Raw genomic sequence first — 16938 nt, forward strand, 5'->3', positions numbered from 1 at the left:
GTGGTCAAGGGCAAAAAGATTTGCTCGGGAAAGGTTTTGGATAAGAAAGCTAAGGACAGTTTTTTCCAGAAGGCATAAATGAAAAAAAGAATTAGTCACTCTTGTCATCAATTGTTTCCAGTAACTCCGGCTTCCTTACTGGACTCTTACAGCTTTTAGGAATTATTTTTATTATACTTGTTTAAATTACAGGGTTCTTTTCATTTGGTAGTGATGTACATGTACGCAGTCACATTCAATTATTGAACCTTAGCCAAAACATATTACTGTTAGTATTTTTTTTTCTAATCATTTTTCAAACTGCTATTTATTTGGGATGTTTAAATACACAATTCAAGATTGTTTTAAGTTTTATATTTAGAATAGTTTGATATGATTCATTTTACATCGTGGTCATACTGATGAAGGATATCTGTTAACCGAAATATTTATAGTTACATTTGTTCTTTTTATTGTACTTTTTTTGGTGATGTTGTACACTTTTAGACTGGTTATATGTGATATGTTGTTAGTGTACTGTATTATATTTATATGATTCATCGCTCCGTAAGATTTATCGATGGCTATTGTTCAGTCATTTAATATGTATGTATCTATATAATACTCACGTAAATAAAGCAATAATGAGGTTAACCAACAAGAGGTTCGTGAACAGCATGTATAAAGCAGCGATTAACAGTACTACCCAGTCATATTCAACACAACGTTCAATATCTGGGTTACTTTCCCAATCAGCTTCCACAAACGTACATGTATTATTGTCATTGTTGACGCCTAGTAAATGAAAAGTCATTGTAAGAATAACTGAATGAGTCAATTTTTCATCAGTAAGTTAAAATATGACGACAGTTTAAAAGGATGTGTACAGATGAGTGTTTGTCCTTCTTAAACATTACAAACTAATTCTTTTACCATGCTATTAAATGCAACTGTAATAAAAGACTGCAGTAAATGATAAATGTTAAGTATTGTTAGAGGGGCTTGTACGAGGCTCATTGCAATTAATTAAACATACAGTTATTGTTCAATGAGTGTCGAATATCAAACCAGTCTTATTTTTACTGTACATATGTGGCCAAATGAAGGAAGTGTCCTTCACCTAGAGTTCAAGTGTGTAACAGAATTTCAATTATTGTAATTCTGAAAATAGCATAATTATGTATATGTAGTTTGTTTTGCTCTTTTGATATAGGTCAGAAAATCAATTAACTGTCAATGTCATACTTGTAATTCTTTTGTTTAACTTACGATACTACAATGTTTTAAGATTGACAATTTAGGAAACATATTTTTGGTTGCGTTCTTTGAAAGGTGTTTTGTTTAAAGATGAAAAATAGTGTTTTATTTTTTTTATTCACCTTGTATCTCTTCAAGAGACAATTCACCATATAGCTGCCAATATGGTAAGGATATGATTTTCCAGATTCTCCAATATGTTACACTTTTCTGTGACCACATGTCGTAATGACTTGGGTACATGTTAGCATGGTAAAGCACTCCAGTGCACATCATGAAAACAATAAATATCCACACGAACTTGATCAACTCTAGTAACTAAAAAAGTAATTTTTTGTTTTTTTAAAAGATATATTACAATATTGAATAAAAATGTCAGCTTCTCTGTATTGTAATTTTTTATAGTTTATTTGGTAATATGTTAATATGCTCAATATTTTATGGTAATTTTCTTTACAAAGCACACAAATAGCGACACTCATCTCAACAGCTATAAACCAAACCTGTTAAACAGACTGATTCGGAAAGGATATAGTTAATGATGATGGAAGTGTTTAACGACCTTGACTGACTTTACAGCCCTCGCACGGTCGGTGGATATAGTTACGATATCGATTCTGTTGTGAAGACATTAATGATTGTTTATTTTGGTATTTATATTAATTCCCTCATAGAGTGTTTGCATTGGTAATTATAAATACATTTATTCTAAAACCAGTTGTTGACATGATACGGATTATATACTCTGACTTCTTTAAAACTGAGTTTTACTGTGCATTTTCTATGTGTTTATTAATTCAACATTGGCTAGAGGTAAATCGGGAGGGTTGAGATAGCATAAACATGTTTAACCAAGCAGCAGTTTAACATCTATCAAGAGGCAGGAGCCTCTGGCCCCTCTGAGTTTTGTATGGTTTTTTTTAAAGTTTTAGTTCATTGATATGTTTTGGAGTTTAGTGTCACGTCTATTTCACTGAACTAATCCACAATATTGAATTTACAGGCCAGCTGGGGACCACCTCCGGGTGCTGGAGTTTCTCTCTGCATTGAAGACCCATTGTCTGCTATTTTGTCGGGTTTTTGTCTCTTTTTAAAAAAAATACCCATTTCCATTCTCAATACTATTATCAATATACAGTATGCATTACTATTAACGTCGTAAAAAAAATAACTGTTTCGTCTGAATGTACATTAAATATATTTTAAATTTGATGTTTACCTTTTTGGGCTTGTTTGTTACATTTGCTTGTTTTTAAAGTGATTCAGATGATAACACAATGTTGACTGCTGTACCCCTATATTTGACATTTTGACCTATTGTGTCAGTTTGTTTTGTTCATGCATCGTTGTCAATATTATGGAATTTGATGCGACTGTAATACAGGTGAGCGTTTTAGCTAGTTATAAAACAAGATTCAACCTACCATTTTCTACATAAGAACAATCCTGTACCCAAGTCAGGAATATGACTGTTGATATCCATTCGTTTGATGTGTTTGAGCTTTTGATTTTGATATTTGATTAGGGACTTTCGAGTTCAGTATTTTTGTGAATTTATTGTTTAAATTGAGGATGACCGATACATATGTTTTTTGTGACATATGAAATTCCGTTATGATAACACCTTTCCATACAAATGATTATGTGCTCCGGAAGAGTACGCAGATCCTGCTTCATATGTGGCACCCGTCGTGGTGCTTATGTTATTACAAATCCGGTAAAAGTCTAATTGGATAGGTCACATTCGTGCAAAGGGAAGGGTATTGTAGTTACGACATAAGGAACATATCCGATCTGTGAAACAGTTATTCCATAACGGTCTACCAACTCGTGATGGCGTCCGTATGATGATTTTGAACTGTTGGTTTAATAGCTTTCTTGCGAGTAGCAATCCTCTATCAAGGAAGTCATGATAGGAAATACAAGCCTGGGAATGTCGTATCAATTCAAAGATATATACTTCGTATGCAGGCGCAGCTGGAATGTTGCTACATAGAAATGGACAGTTCACAATTGGGAAGTAGTTTTCAACCGACCTTCATTGTCAATAATTAGATGTAAGTCAAGATATGAGGCAGACTTAACTGTATCTCTAGTTCGATGGGATAGATTCGTTCAACAGGGTACCAAATGTTGTATTATTCAGTAAGAGAACATCATCTATAGAACGGCACGTAAAGTTAACTTCTTATCTTTCTTTCTTTCTAAGAAGTTCTTGTATGAAACAAGTCGGCAGGAAGAGGGGCTAAAATTGGTTCCTATCGAAATTCTAACAGTCAGAGATTTTTTTTGTTTGAATCAGAGTGATTCTTAACAAAGTATGATTTATCCTTCCCCAAGACAAGATACTTGTATCTACGTTCGTCATTCTTTTAAATGAAACAAAGTTATACCAACTCTTTAAATTTGTCTTTTAGTTTAAACATCATCAGACAAAATGTTTTAAAAGGAAAGTTACATTTTAGTAGCATTTAAGTTATCTGAAACTTTTTTTAAAGGGTGAGGTTTGTGTGTGCTATAGGTTGCATTTCTGTAAATATTGACAATGCAATTTCCCGTAGGAACTCCTTTTACGGCTAAAACTGTACCACTTTTACTATGAAGTTTTGAAAAATCTTATCCTAGAATTGAAAGTTCATTTGCACCACAATTTTTTTCAAAGGTCAAAATATAGGGCTGTGCGGCATATTTTCAACGTTTATATGCCCTGAACTTCTCAGACTTTAAACTTACACTAATTTTCTTAACTACCCCTACCTCAAATGAAAGGTTACCACAGATTTCAATGTAAACAATATGCACGTGTTTATTTACTGGTAACATTCCCAAGTTCTGTCTCTGCGATATGGAATACAGAGAGCATAACTGGGAACCAGTATGGAAACAAAATTAATTTTCTATGAATATTCAATTTCTCCACAAAAGAGGCGTGTTTTCAGAAACAGCTGTATTTACAAAGTGCAACCTCTAACAATGACATTTTATTTTTCATACTGTTTTGCTCATAACTGGCTTGCATATTTTTTGTCTAAATCTTTTTATTCATTAATGCATAGGGATTGGATAATTTACATTGTAACGACAAACTTTAATTTGTTGAGGTTTTTTTTAATTTATGAGTTATTTTGTACACCTCAGTGTGAAATGTTTCTCACAAAATGGACTATTGTCCCAAAATATTTGTAATGAAAATAACATATCTTGGAAAGCTTATTATATGTGTATTCCTTAAAGTTTTAATCTTTGTCTCTGTTAATTATTTGATTATTATTTTAAAAATAATTCCTTTAGAGATTTTTTTTTACCTGTTATATAATGTTATATAAGCTACACACTTACCATTTCGCCAATCATTATGATTTTTGGACCGAAGTAGCTATGGACAATCATGCATTGGAGAAATCTCATATACATTGTAAACAGACCTAGGCTGTATAATCTTAGGGTTAGTCTGTGGTTAGAAGAGGAATTCTCAATTCTCAGGCATACTGCTGATAGGATTATCAGATACGACAGCAATGTTAGAACTTTCCAAACATTAAAAATGTATCTTTTCAGCTTAAACCACTTTGTGTGTTTACTTCTCTTATACTGTAATCTAATTATAAGCTGGAAAGAAAACATAAAAGAAAAAATAATATCCAGTGTAACTTGTTCCTTTGTTTTCTTGGCATGTAATTTGCAACCCGACATGTCTTCAAAACCAAATAGGTTACTACTAGGTGCCAGAATTCATTCAGTTGCAGTTATTTAATGAATAGTTATTGGAATTAAAGATACGATTCACAAGCGAAAAGATGACATTTTATAAATTTGCTTGTACTGTTTGACCTTTCTGAGTCGTGGATACCTATTTGAAGAAGAAAATGTTGAACCGACCCAACTCCTTTACATGAAATTATAAACCAAATGATTTCAAATACTTCTATCTAGAATCAGTTAGTTTCTCCTCCTCAATCGTTATAGTCTGAAGCGTGGATTGTTTTTCAAAATGAATTTTGTATGTGTGTTATACATTTGTAGGGCACTTATTTAGAATCTTTAGTTTCATTATTCCCCATTTCCTTTCTCAATTTTATTTTTTACAGAGTTTGTCTTTAGTGCCGTGTGGAGACAGTAGAGTGCCTCCCTGTGCTTAAGGTTTATGCTCTTATATTATACTAGATTATGGAGTGTGTGTCCGAGCGAGAACTTCTCTATGTTATTACTTTAGAATTATTTTTCAAAAAGTAGTATGTTAATATTCAGCCCCATTCATCTATTTAGTCAGACGTCAGTCGCTACCTTGATATACCCTATCTTTTGTTAAATTTGTCGGGTAATTTATGGCAAAAGCGTTTGACGTCTTTAGCCGAACAGTTTTTGTCATTTTTACACAATTCTATTTACTGTGTGCTGGTTCATATTCTGGACGCCAGTCTTTGCTCCTTGTAATAAAATCTACATACCAAAAACAAATATGAAGCTTAGAAATGGAAAAATATTAAATACTAAACTCGTCTCAATCTTCAAAATCGCTTATCTAAAAATACTACCATCGCTAACAGTTTTAACCATAAAAATCGTGGTTACTCTTCTATCGATAAGTGTCATGCCAAAAAAATGACTTACATGTCCCCGTCTTTCCACCAACAATACGGTAAGGTCCACGTTTAATGGTCGCACATTTTCTTTAAATTTTGAAACTGATATTACTTGAAAAATAAACAGTATTATTTATTTACTCACATGAAACAAACCGGGATGCGGTATTCAGTACGTAGGTGAAACTGGGCGATATTTATCTAAACGCGCGCAAGAACACCTGTACCGTTTTAAAAGACCCAATAAATTCAAAAGTATCAGTTATAAACATCTTAAGAAGCACAATCATCCTATTAAATATTTAACAGTTCAACCTTTAGAAGTAGTAAATAAGCAGCCTGGTGAATCTCATTCAAAGTTTGTACGATCACGGAAAATAATTGAATTAAATTTAAAAAAAATACAGACAGTCTACCCTCTCGGTCTTAATGATAATATCATGGGAATTGGCAATATATCAAGAACCGATTTTGTTAACATTTTGGATATAGTTTCTAAAACTGTTCATAAAAATCGTTCTCATGGACTCAGAAAAAATCGCAATCAAAGAAAATTTCGGACCAACCATACAAATATTTCGGACCTAATTTCTATTTCAAAACACAACGGCAGAAATTATCTGTTAACCAAGCTTTGTTCTTTACCTATAAATAAATTAAATAGAATTTTAGAGGATTGCAACACAATTGCATATTACAGTCCTAAGTATGAAATTTTTCAAATTAAAATGGCATATTGTTATTCTAAATTGTTTCCAAAAGTTGACCGCCCTGAAGATCACAAAAAACATTTTATTAAAATAAAGTGTGTCAATAAAGGTTTTGATTTTATAAATATTGCCGGTATTTTTAACGACCATTCTGTTAAAGACCAAATTCCTGGATATTTTGAGAATACTGAACTCCCTCTTATTTGTTATATTTACAAGAAATCTACCCGGAAATATGTGGTTAATTATAGCCAATTGTGTAAAGATATAAATATCACTGAAAATACACCTATGTCGTGTAATTGCAGAAATTCCGAATACACCTATGGCCCTATTTCCCATGTCATAAAAGGAGACCTTAACATCGTTCACGACCGAGAGTTAAAATCATTCCTCAGTAAAGGACCTAAATATAATCCCCCGTCAATTATTTATTGGAGTGAGTGTCGTAATATCATCAACGACTCACTCCATACCTACTGTTTGAAATGGGTAAAACGGGAAAAAGCTGACAAAAAATCTTTGGACTCTTTTTTTAATTCAGTAATGAAGATAGTTGATATTCGAATACAACATTTTAAAGAACATTTTACTCTTAACAACAACCATAAAAACCCTATTTCGCGTATCAAACATAAACTAAAAGAACTAGCCAAGGAATTTGTTTTTGTCCTGGCTGATAAAGCTGCTAATAATATCATTATTGTTTGACGTAAATTTTATATAGAGGTTCTGCAAAAGGAAATCACGAATTCACCAACATTCCAACTGACTTCATTTTCAGAAAACGATATCTGTAACAAATACAAACTTTTAGCTACTTCGTTACAAGCAGAACCAATTACAATAAAAGTCCCAACTATTACTGGCTTCCGAAGCTACACAAAAAATCTTACAAATATAGATTTATTTCATCTTCAAGCCATTGTTCCACTACTAAATTGTCTGTTTTACTTACTAGTACACTTGGTACAATAAAAAACCTGATAATAAATCGTTCAAATAAAGCCTTTGAAAATAGTGGAATTGATTACTTTTGGAGTGTCAAAAACTCGTTGGAAGTACTTGATAAATTGCATGCATATATTGGTGATTTGGAATCTGTTCAAAGTTTTGTTTTTTCTACCCTTTATACCACTTTGCCTCATATTCTAATTAAGAAAAAAATTACATCCCTTATTAACTGGGCATTTAAAAAGTCAGAACGCGAGTATATATGTTCAAACTCTTTTATGTCATTTTTGAGTAGCAATAAACAAAAGAACTATGTCAATTGGACATGCTTTGATACTATATATGCACTTGAATTTTTACTTGATAAAATTTTTGTTCGTTTTGGAGATTCCGTATATCGTCAAGTTATTGGAATTTGAATGGGGACTAACTGTGCACCACTTATTGCGGACCCGTTTTTGTATTGTTATGAGTTACAATTTATGACTTAAATTAACAAAGACCCATCGAAACAACATTTGATACAAAAATTTAACAATACTTTTAGATATTTGGATGATATATTGGCTCTCAATAATGACGACTTCAGTATGTATACTAAAGAAATTTATTCTGTTGAACTTACTTTAAATAAAGTTAATATTAACAATGTTACTGCCCTTTCCTCGATCTTGATATCTATATCATTAACGGGAAGCTTAATACAAAAATTTATGATAAAAGAGATGATTTTTCATTTCCTATCGTTAATTATCCAGTTTTAGATGGTGACGTTCCCTTGTCACCATCTTATGGTGTTTATATAGTTCAACTTGTACGATTTACTCGTGTATGTAACAACGTTTTAGATTTTAGCGAGAGAAATTTATGTATTACTGAAAAATTATTACACCAGGGTTTTTTGATATCACAAACTGGTCAAAACATTTACTAAATTTTATCACCGGTATAAGGAAATAATTCGTAAATATAACTCAACATGCAGACATCTTATACGTTCAGGTATTTCATATCCAATCTTTTATGGTAATATTCTTTACAAAGCACAAACATGTCAGTATTCACCTCAAAAGCTTACAAACTTTTAAACAGACTTATTAAGAAGGGATATAGTTACGATACTGTTGTCAGGTCATTAAAGATTGCATATTTTGGCTTTAATATTGATTCACTTATAGGGTCTTTGCATCAGAACTAAACACATTTAGTTTAAAAAAAAACAGTTATTGGCATGACACGGGTTATGTTCTTCTCATATATCTTATGATAGTATGATACTAAACTCCTAACGGGAGGGATTGTGCCTGATATTCATATGGTGAAGACATAATCTTTCAATCAGTTTAATTGAGGTCTGGAGCTGGAATGTCAGTTAACTGCTAGTAGTCTGTTGTTATTTATGTATTATTGTCATTTTATTTATTTTCTTTTGTTACATCTTTTGACATCGGACTCGGACTTCTCTTGAACTGAATTTTAATGTGCGTATTGTTATGCGTTTACTTTTCTACATTGGCTAGAGGTATAGGGGGAGGGTTGAGATCTCATAAACATGTTTAGTCCCGTCGCAATTTTGCGCCTGTCCCAAGTCAGGAGCCTCTGGCCGTTGTACGTCTTGTATGATTTTTAATTTTAGTTTCTTGTGTATAATTCAGAGTTTAATATGACGTCCATTATCACTGTACTAGTATACATATTTTAGGGGCCAGCTGAAGAACACCTACGGGTGCGGGAATTCTCGCTACATTGAAGACCCATTAGTGGCCTTCGGCTGTTGTCTGCTCTATGGTCGGATTGTTGTTGCTTTGACACATTCCCCATTTCCTTTCTCAATTTTATTATTCGTGATACAGTCTAAAAAGCTCATTGTTATACCGTATAGCGGGTTATTTTCGCGGGTGTAAAATTTCGCAATTTTCATTAATAAGGTATACGAAATATTTTAGCATATTATTTTGGCGGATTCAAAACTTTTATCAATGCCTTTGAATGCACACTTTTAATTTGGCGGAATTTATTTTAGCGATTGTGTTTTATCTGCAAAAATAAGCGAAAATTTGCACCCCGCAAAAATTACCCGCAATACGGTATATCGTATAAGTATTGTTATCAATCAATAACAAGTTCAGCACAGATTGTATTGGGTGTAGATTTTCACTCTTTGTAAAGAAAAAAATGCATGATAGATATTTATAACGGTATGTTTATAGTGGATATTTGCTATATATTTATATTTTTTCGATATACAAACCGGAACAATCATTTCCTCAAAGAAATCAGCAATAAGCCAAATGTACAAAAGCCACTCGTAGATTCCTATATCCCAAACACTGCCTATTAAATCAAGATCTGTGAGTACAAATGCACTAAACCAAACGATTACAGCAAGGACAAATAACTGGAAATGTGAAATAAACGTATGTTATTCTTGAAAAAGAAACATCAATATATTGATTGCATAAATTTCAAATATATCTTGTACAATCTAGACAAGGTGTTTTAGTTTGTTAAATTGATATGAATGAAAATATGATAATAAGTTTTATCGCAACACAGGTTAATTATCACGTTGTTTTTCATATTTCATATGGGTTTACGACGTCCCGTCTACTGTTTATGGTGACGTCATCTTTTGATGTTGTTGTATTTCATTGTTTATTTTCTACAAAACGTGGCAAGAAAAGTCCTGCGTGCGATATATTTCTTATACGGACAGTATCGAACCATATAACCCAAGCATAGATTTCCTTAGCTGTATTTAGCTTAATGATCTTCAACTTCATATAGTTTGACTTTCGAACTATTTCGATTTGAGCGTAACTGATGAGTCTTTTGTAGACGAAAGGTACGTCTGGCGTACCAAATTATAAGCCTGGTACATATAACTATATAATCAGCATCTTATATCTTACGTAGTGTACTGCAAAAATCATCAATGGTGACACCAATGCCTGTTCCATCCATAAACTTTCGTTAAGTCGCAACACATTCTGTAAAATAAAAACTAACCAAGATCAAATATTGTGACAAAGATAGGAGATAAAACATTAATACATGTAACAGTAGTTAGCACTAGAAATAAAGTTTTATCATATATGTTTACATTAATCATTGTTGTTTTTTGTTAATACATTGATTAATACATAATTGAATAATGTATTGCCTTATAGTTATTGTAATTACTTACATTTCTATGTCTTGTAAATACTGTTCGGCATTGGGCAAAGACATGTTTATCTCATACTGTCCATGTATTATTGAAGACATGATACATTGTTTTTAAAAAAAAAATATAGTGCCATTGAACTAGTTTCCATTATTTCGACTGTTTGTAAGTTGTACAAATAAAGTATTTTGTATTCATCGGATGAGTCAATAGGTATAGGAAGATGTGGTATTAGTGCCAATGAGACAACTCTCCATCCAAATAATAATTTATAAAATTGAACCATTATAGGTCAAGGTACGGCCTTCAACACGGAGCATTGGCTCACACCGAACAACAAGCTATAAAGGGCCCCAAAATTACAAGTGTAAAACCATTCAAATGGGAAAACAATGGTATAATCTATATTGAAAAAACGAGAAACACGTATAAATTACACAAGCAAACGACAACTACTGTACATCCGATTCTAAACTTAGGACAGGTGCAAACATTTTCAGTCCATTAATGTAGTACATGTATGTGTTGTAAACGTGTATGTTATATAGTTTCACGACTGGCTCAGGTATAAGAAATGTTGGACGCCTGAAAACATGTTTATTCCTGCCACATTTTGTATGTGTCAGTTCTTAGTATATGTTTTGGTCTATCATAACTAGCTTTGCGAAAAGGCATTTGCTTATTTTTTAAGGTCATTCGATGACATTTAGTAGCTAGTATAAATTTGCTCTATATTATATGTGATTTGTTCTCTTGTGGATTCGAATTAGTTTTAATAGCAAGCATACTACGTAATCTTAGCCGTTCTGCTTTGAATGCACCTCACGTGCTTCCCTTACTATTTTAATTCATACCAAAAGTCAGGAACTCGGCAAGACATATACCTTATCAGCTCGGCTATTATAGACACGGTATCGTTAATATGTCTACTTAAGTATGCCGAGACCAAGAGTCATTACAACTATCACACATTTAACCATATAAACCACAGACCTTGTACAATGAAGATTTAAGAAATTCGTATAAGACAATTAATAAATAATTGGAAACATTTTGTTTAAATATTGTTTTATCTATAATTATCGACATGAACACATATTGGGTAATGGTCAAATAGTGAACAACAATGCCCATAACATACACAATTGAAAGCGTTTTTTAAGGTCAACATAAAGCTCAACCATATATTAGTTTTTGTCTACACAATATGTTAGAACTAAGTCCTGCATTTTTTATTTGAAGCAAAACATGCTAAAATGTACAGTACCTTAATCCAGTCAGTCCATTTAGCTGCTGCACCAGACGCAGGTAAGCTAAACTTGTTTGGAACATCTACAACATTAAAATTAGTTAAAATTAAAACATTTGTCATTAAAAACTAAAGAGCCTGTGTCGCTCACATTGGTCTATGTGCATATTCAAAATGGACACAGATGGATTCATGACAAAATTGTGTTTTGGTGTTGGTGATGTGTTTTTAGATCTTACTTTATTAAACAATCTTGCTGCTTACAATTATCTCTATCTATAATGAAATTGGCCCAGAAGTGACAGTGGAAAATATTTTGTAAAAATTGTAAAAAAATTTACAAAATTAATGAACATTGTTAAAAATTGACTATAAAGGACAATAACTCCTTAAGGGATAAATTGACCGTTTTGGTCATGACCACTTATTTGTAGATCTGACTTTACTGAACATTATTGCTGTTTACAATTTATCTCTATCTAGAATAATATTCATGATAATAACCAATTTGGGGCAGCAACCCAACAACGGGTTCTCGGATTCATCTGAAAATTTCAGGAAAGATAGATCTTCACCTGATAAATACTTTTACACCATGTCAGACTTGCTCTAAATGCTTTTGTTTCAGATATATAAGCCAAAATCTACATTTGATCCCTATGTTCTATTTTTAGCAATGGCGGTTGGTGGTTGGTTGGGTCACCGGACACATTTTTCACCCTTATAATGGTTGTGGCCATGTTTGGTTTAATTTGGCCCAGTAGTTTCAGAGGAGAAGATTTTAGTAAAAGTTAACGACGACGGACGACGACGACGGACACAAAGAGCTAGGTGAGCTAAAAAGTGCTTTAAACGTTTCAAATTATACCATTAGCATGCATATGTCATATTGTTAAAATGGGTTATTTGAACAGCCGTTTGTACAAATGTCAAGTGACGTTTTAAGTATATAATATAGAAAAAAAAACTGCAAGTCATCAATCAGAATTGTTCTACACAAAAATCTTTACAAAAAGGAATTGAGTATGTATCATCTAGAACAAGAAGTAATATTGTTCTGAAATTACTAATCCCACGTGTATTCTTAAATTTCCAACTAGTTTAAGTTAACATTATAATTTCGTCACCTTATGGGCATGGTTTTTTTTATAAATGTATATGCACTGAGAACTTTGTTATTTGCCTATGAATTTTAATAACTTTCAATATCATGTGTAGCAACTGTTTTAACGAGATTGTAGTTAATGTATTCACTGAAATTGGTCAGGTAGAAAGAATTGACCTACAAATAACACATGTAAGGAATGCATGTTAACTTATTTTTTTATTTTTTTGTTTTGAATGCATGTTTTTCGTCGATTAATTGACAATATCCATGGCGTTTGCATTAGAGTAAATCTTTTCAGTAAGTTCTTGGAAAATTTAAAAATATGAATGTTGTTCGTTTATGAAGGTCGCCCAAAATGATACGAGCTCATACAGTATCTCGGATAACGATAAAATAGACAGCCTGTACATGAGGTGTGTATCTGTTATTGAACTGTTCAAATAAAATCAATCTGATTAATGTAGGCGGTGTAAAGCAGCTTTTGATATTGACTGTACTCAGATCATCGAACCTATATTTAACTCTTCATTGATTCATTTACAGTGTAGCAATCATGAAATGTAGAGTTAAGAACTGAAAAAACAGTTAGTTTTTCTATAATCGTAATAACAGGTTCCCTCTGGTCAATTTTCTTTTTCGCCAACACTTTCGCCAAAACGATACATTTTACTACTTTCATTTGTTTGGCCAACTAACAAATTACATGATATAGTTATAAGAAGATATAGTATGAGTGCTAAGGAGACAACTCTCCATAAAAAGTACATTCACAAAAATATTGAAGTTCGGAAAATTCAAAAAGGAAAGTCACTAGTCAAATGGCCAAACGAATTGATATCAACTGTCATTTTACGGATTTGGTACAGGCATTTTCCTATGCAGAACACATCTATGACTTGAGCCTTTATCCTTCATAAGTTGTAAAAGTAAACCATTATAGGTCAAAGTAGGGTCTTCAACACAAGCCTTGGTTCACACCGAACAGCATGCTTTAAGGGTACCAAACATTACTGGTGTAACACAATTCAAACAGGAAAACCAACGATCTAATCTAAACAAAATAACAAGAAAAGAGAAACACTTATGAACCACATCAACAAACGGCAACCATTGAACATCAGGTTCGTGACTGAAAACAGGTGCCAACATATGCAATGGGTTTAAACGTTTCAATAGGTACCAACCTTAATTCTTACTTTATTAAACAATACCTCATAGTTATCAAAGGTACCAGGATTATAATTTAGTACGTCAGACGCGCGTTTCGTCTACATAAGACTCATCAGTGACGCTCATTTCAAAATATTTATAAAGCCAAACAAGTACAAAGTTGAAGAGCATTGAAAATCCAAAATTCCCAAAAGTTGTAACAAATACATCTAAGGTAATCTATGCCTAGGATAAGAAAATCCTTAGTATTTCGAAAAATTCAAAGTTTTGTAAGCAGGAAATTATAAAAATGACCACAATATTGATATTCATGTCAACACCGAAGTGTTGACTACTGGGCTGGTGATACCCTCGGGGACGAAACGTCCACCAGCAGTGGCATCGACCCAGTGGTGTAAATAGTTATCAAAAGTACCAGGATTATAATTTAGTACGCCAGACGCGCGTTTCGTCTACACAAGACTCATCAGTGACGCTCATTTCAAAATATTTATAAAGCCAAACAAGACGAAACGTCCATCAGCAGTGGCATCGACCCAGTGGTAAAAATAAAATATGAATTGAATGGCTTAACTCAACTAAAAGACATATTAACACATAAATAAACGAACAAAAAATGGACGAATAAATTTGATCTATGACAGAATGAAAATACAAAATTAATAAAATAAGGGGTGATATGTTACACAATATCAGAAAAACAAACATAACATTTGACACAATTTCTCCTAATAAAATAATGTACAAAGGTAAAGGATAATGTGAATGTAAGGTATACAGTAATGGAATTCGAAAATATTTCTTTCCAAAACGTGATGCGAGAATAAAAAAGAAAAATTATAGTCAAACGAAATAATTCTGGGGTCACGAGACTCGTCTTAAATATGTTTATCGGATATATTTTTCTTGTCATGTTGCAGGATAAAGATTCAAGTCATAGATTTGTCTTACAATGCAATTTACGTCTGTCTTTGTAGTAAAAGTTAAACAAGATGATGAAATCGAAATTGTTATGTTTCTTTCGCCAATAATGAATTTCAATCGCCACAATATTTTGAATTTTTTTAAAAATTATGGTGAACGCCAGTAGAACCTCTGTCCTTAATACTGTATACGTACCGTCAAGATAAACATAAAACATGAAATAAGGAAGATTTGACTTGATAAAATATAATGAAAATATTTTTTTCCAAAATAATAATCATAATTCTAAATCGGTTTAATCAAATATTTCTTGTATGTATGTTCGTCTTTCGCATTGCTGTTTTTTTTTAACAAAAACTTCCATGTCTCGACTTTGTGATAAGGCTTATATATGCTTATCGTCGCTCTCCTTAAGTAAAATATGACAAAATGTTAATTAGGAATTGCAATCTTATCAATCAATATTTGTTGTGTATGTATTACATGTACATACCCGAGCAAGAGAAAGGAGAATCCGCTGGGTCATAATTATACCAAATTCTGTTCAGACGACGTTGTATACAGGGATGTCCGATGACATCCATCATTTTATTTTCAAATGCCAAAACCATTGGAGAAACTTTCATTCCAAAAATCTCATCTTCAATCTCCATTAAATCCATTGTATCACTTTCTCTTTTTTCATACAATGTATTCTGCATTTCGATTACTCTGTTTTCAAATAATCTACAAATAATCAATGGCAAGGGTTCTCAAATTAAAGCAACATTGCAAATACCTAAATGTATTTATATAATTATTCTTATAATTGTTTTCGTTTCAATATTACAGAACTTTTTAAATCCGAAACATTAGTATGCGACATACAAAAATGCTTAGGTGCCTATGAAGAGGTAGACATAATCACAGTGTCGTCAAATACAATTGAATTTACGAAGTCATATGCTTTAACAAAATTGTACTTTAAACAAAAAAAACAGACTTTCTCTTTGTTGAATGTAAAGAACACAACAATTACTTGCTGAATTATTGTACCGTAACGGTTGTTTTGTGAAAAGGGCTTTGTTTAATATATTATGCATTTGCACTTAATACACAAAACGACCGGTCGACATCCCACAATTATAATTTATAATATGTAGAATTGAAAGGTTTATAAGAGGATATCCATGAGGCTTACTTTGAATGCTCCATTAATTCTCCATACAACTTCTTGTCTTTTGTAGATTCAACATTGCTGGACATTGATTTCAAGATGCTACTTGCCATAATAGCAGTCACTTAAAAAGACAAATAAAGTATGTACATCTTTGTGCATACGCGTTATATTCTCAAGATATACACGTTTGATGAAAATAAGTACGTTCACATTGTAGTATCATTTAATTTCAATCTCTTTATTTTTGTTTTTAATCTATTAGAACAAAAGAATTCAGAATGCAAGAACAATAAGTAGCAAGCATAATCTAAGTTTAATAAACATAAACGATTTGAAAAAGGTTTAGAAAAGTTCTGTGGTATAAATGGTAAGTAATCTCAGTCTTTCGAATAAATCTTAAATGTTCATTAGAGATAGAAATACAGTGTACTCACACAGCTGATTTTTACACTTAAACCAGAAAACAGTGGCCAGTTTAACTTTGTTTCCCAGAAGAGCCCAGGCTAGTAGGTCGAAGTAAACTACAAATACATAAATTTATGACTAATTTTGTTGAGTGATTATATCTAAAAACAATGCATGACTAGTATTCATGTGTCTGTTCTATTATTTTTTTCTTTATCTGACACTTCATTTAAATGTTTAGTTTAAATAAAATTGCAATTTATTTAAAAAACGT

At 32.2% G+C, this 16938-nt stretch overlaps 1 protein-coding gene across 1 annotated transcript in view; it reads right to left on the reverse strand.

Annotated features, from left to right (window-relative positions):
* LOC139518983 (transient receptor potential cation channel subfamily M member 1-like) overlaps window positions 1-16938 on the reverse strand; it is a 46586-nt gene that overhangs the window by 5558 nt on the left and 24090 nt on the right. Inside the window, exons 15-23 of the mRNA XM_071310693.1 lie at window positions 16694-16780; window positions 16281-16380; window positions 15594-15826; window positions 11917-11981; window positions 10396-10473; window positions 9735-9881; window positions 4576-4845; window positions 1359-1554; window positions 609-774 (exon numbers count right to left, since the gene is read on the reverse strand). Of these exons, the coding sequence (XP_071166794.1) occupies window positions 609-774; window positions 1359-1554; window positions 4576-4845; window positions 9735-9881; window positions 10396-10473; window positions 11917-11981; window positions 15594-15826; window positions 16281-16380; window positions 16694-16780 (1342 nt within the window). The remainder of the gene's footprint in view (window positions 1-608; window positions 775-1358; window positions 1555-4575; window positions 4846-9734; window positions 9882-10395; window positions 10474-11916; window positions 11982-15593; window positions 15827-16280; window positions 16381-16693; window positions 16781-16938) is intronic.

This window comes from Mytilus edulis, chromosome 4 (assembly GCF_963676685.1).
Source record: "Mytilus edulis chromosome 4, xbMytEdul2.2, whole genome shotgun sequence".
NCBI lineage: Eukaryota > Metazoa > Mollusca > Bivalvia > Mytilida > Mytilidae > Mytilus > Mytilus edulis.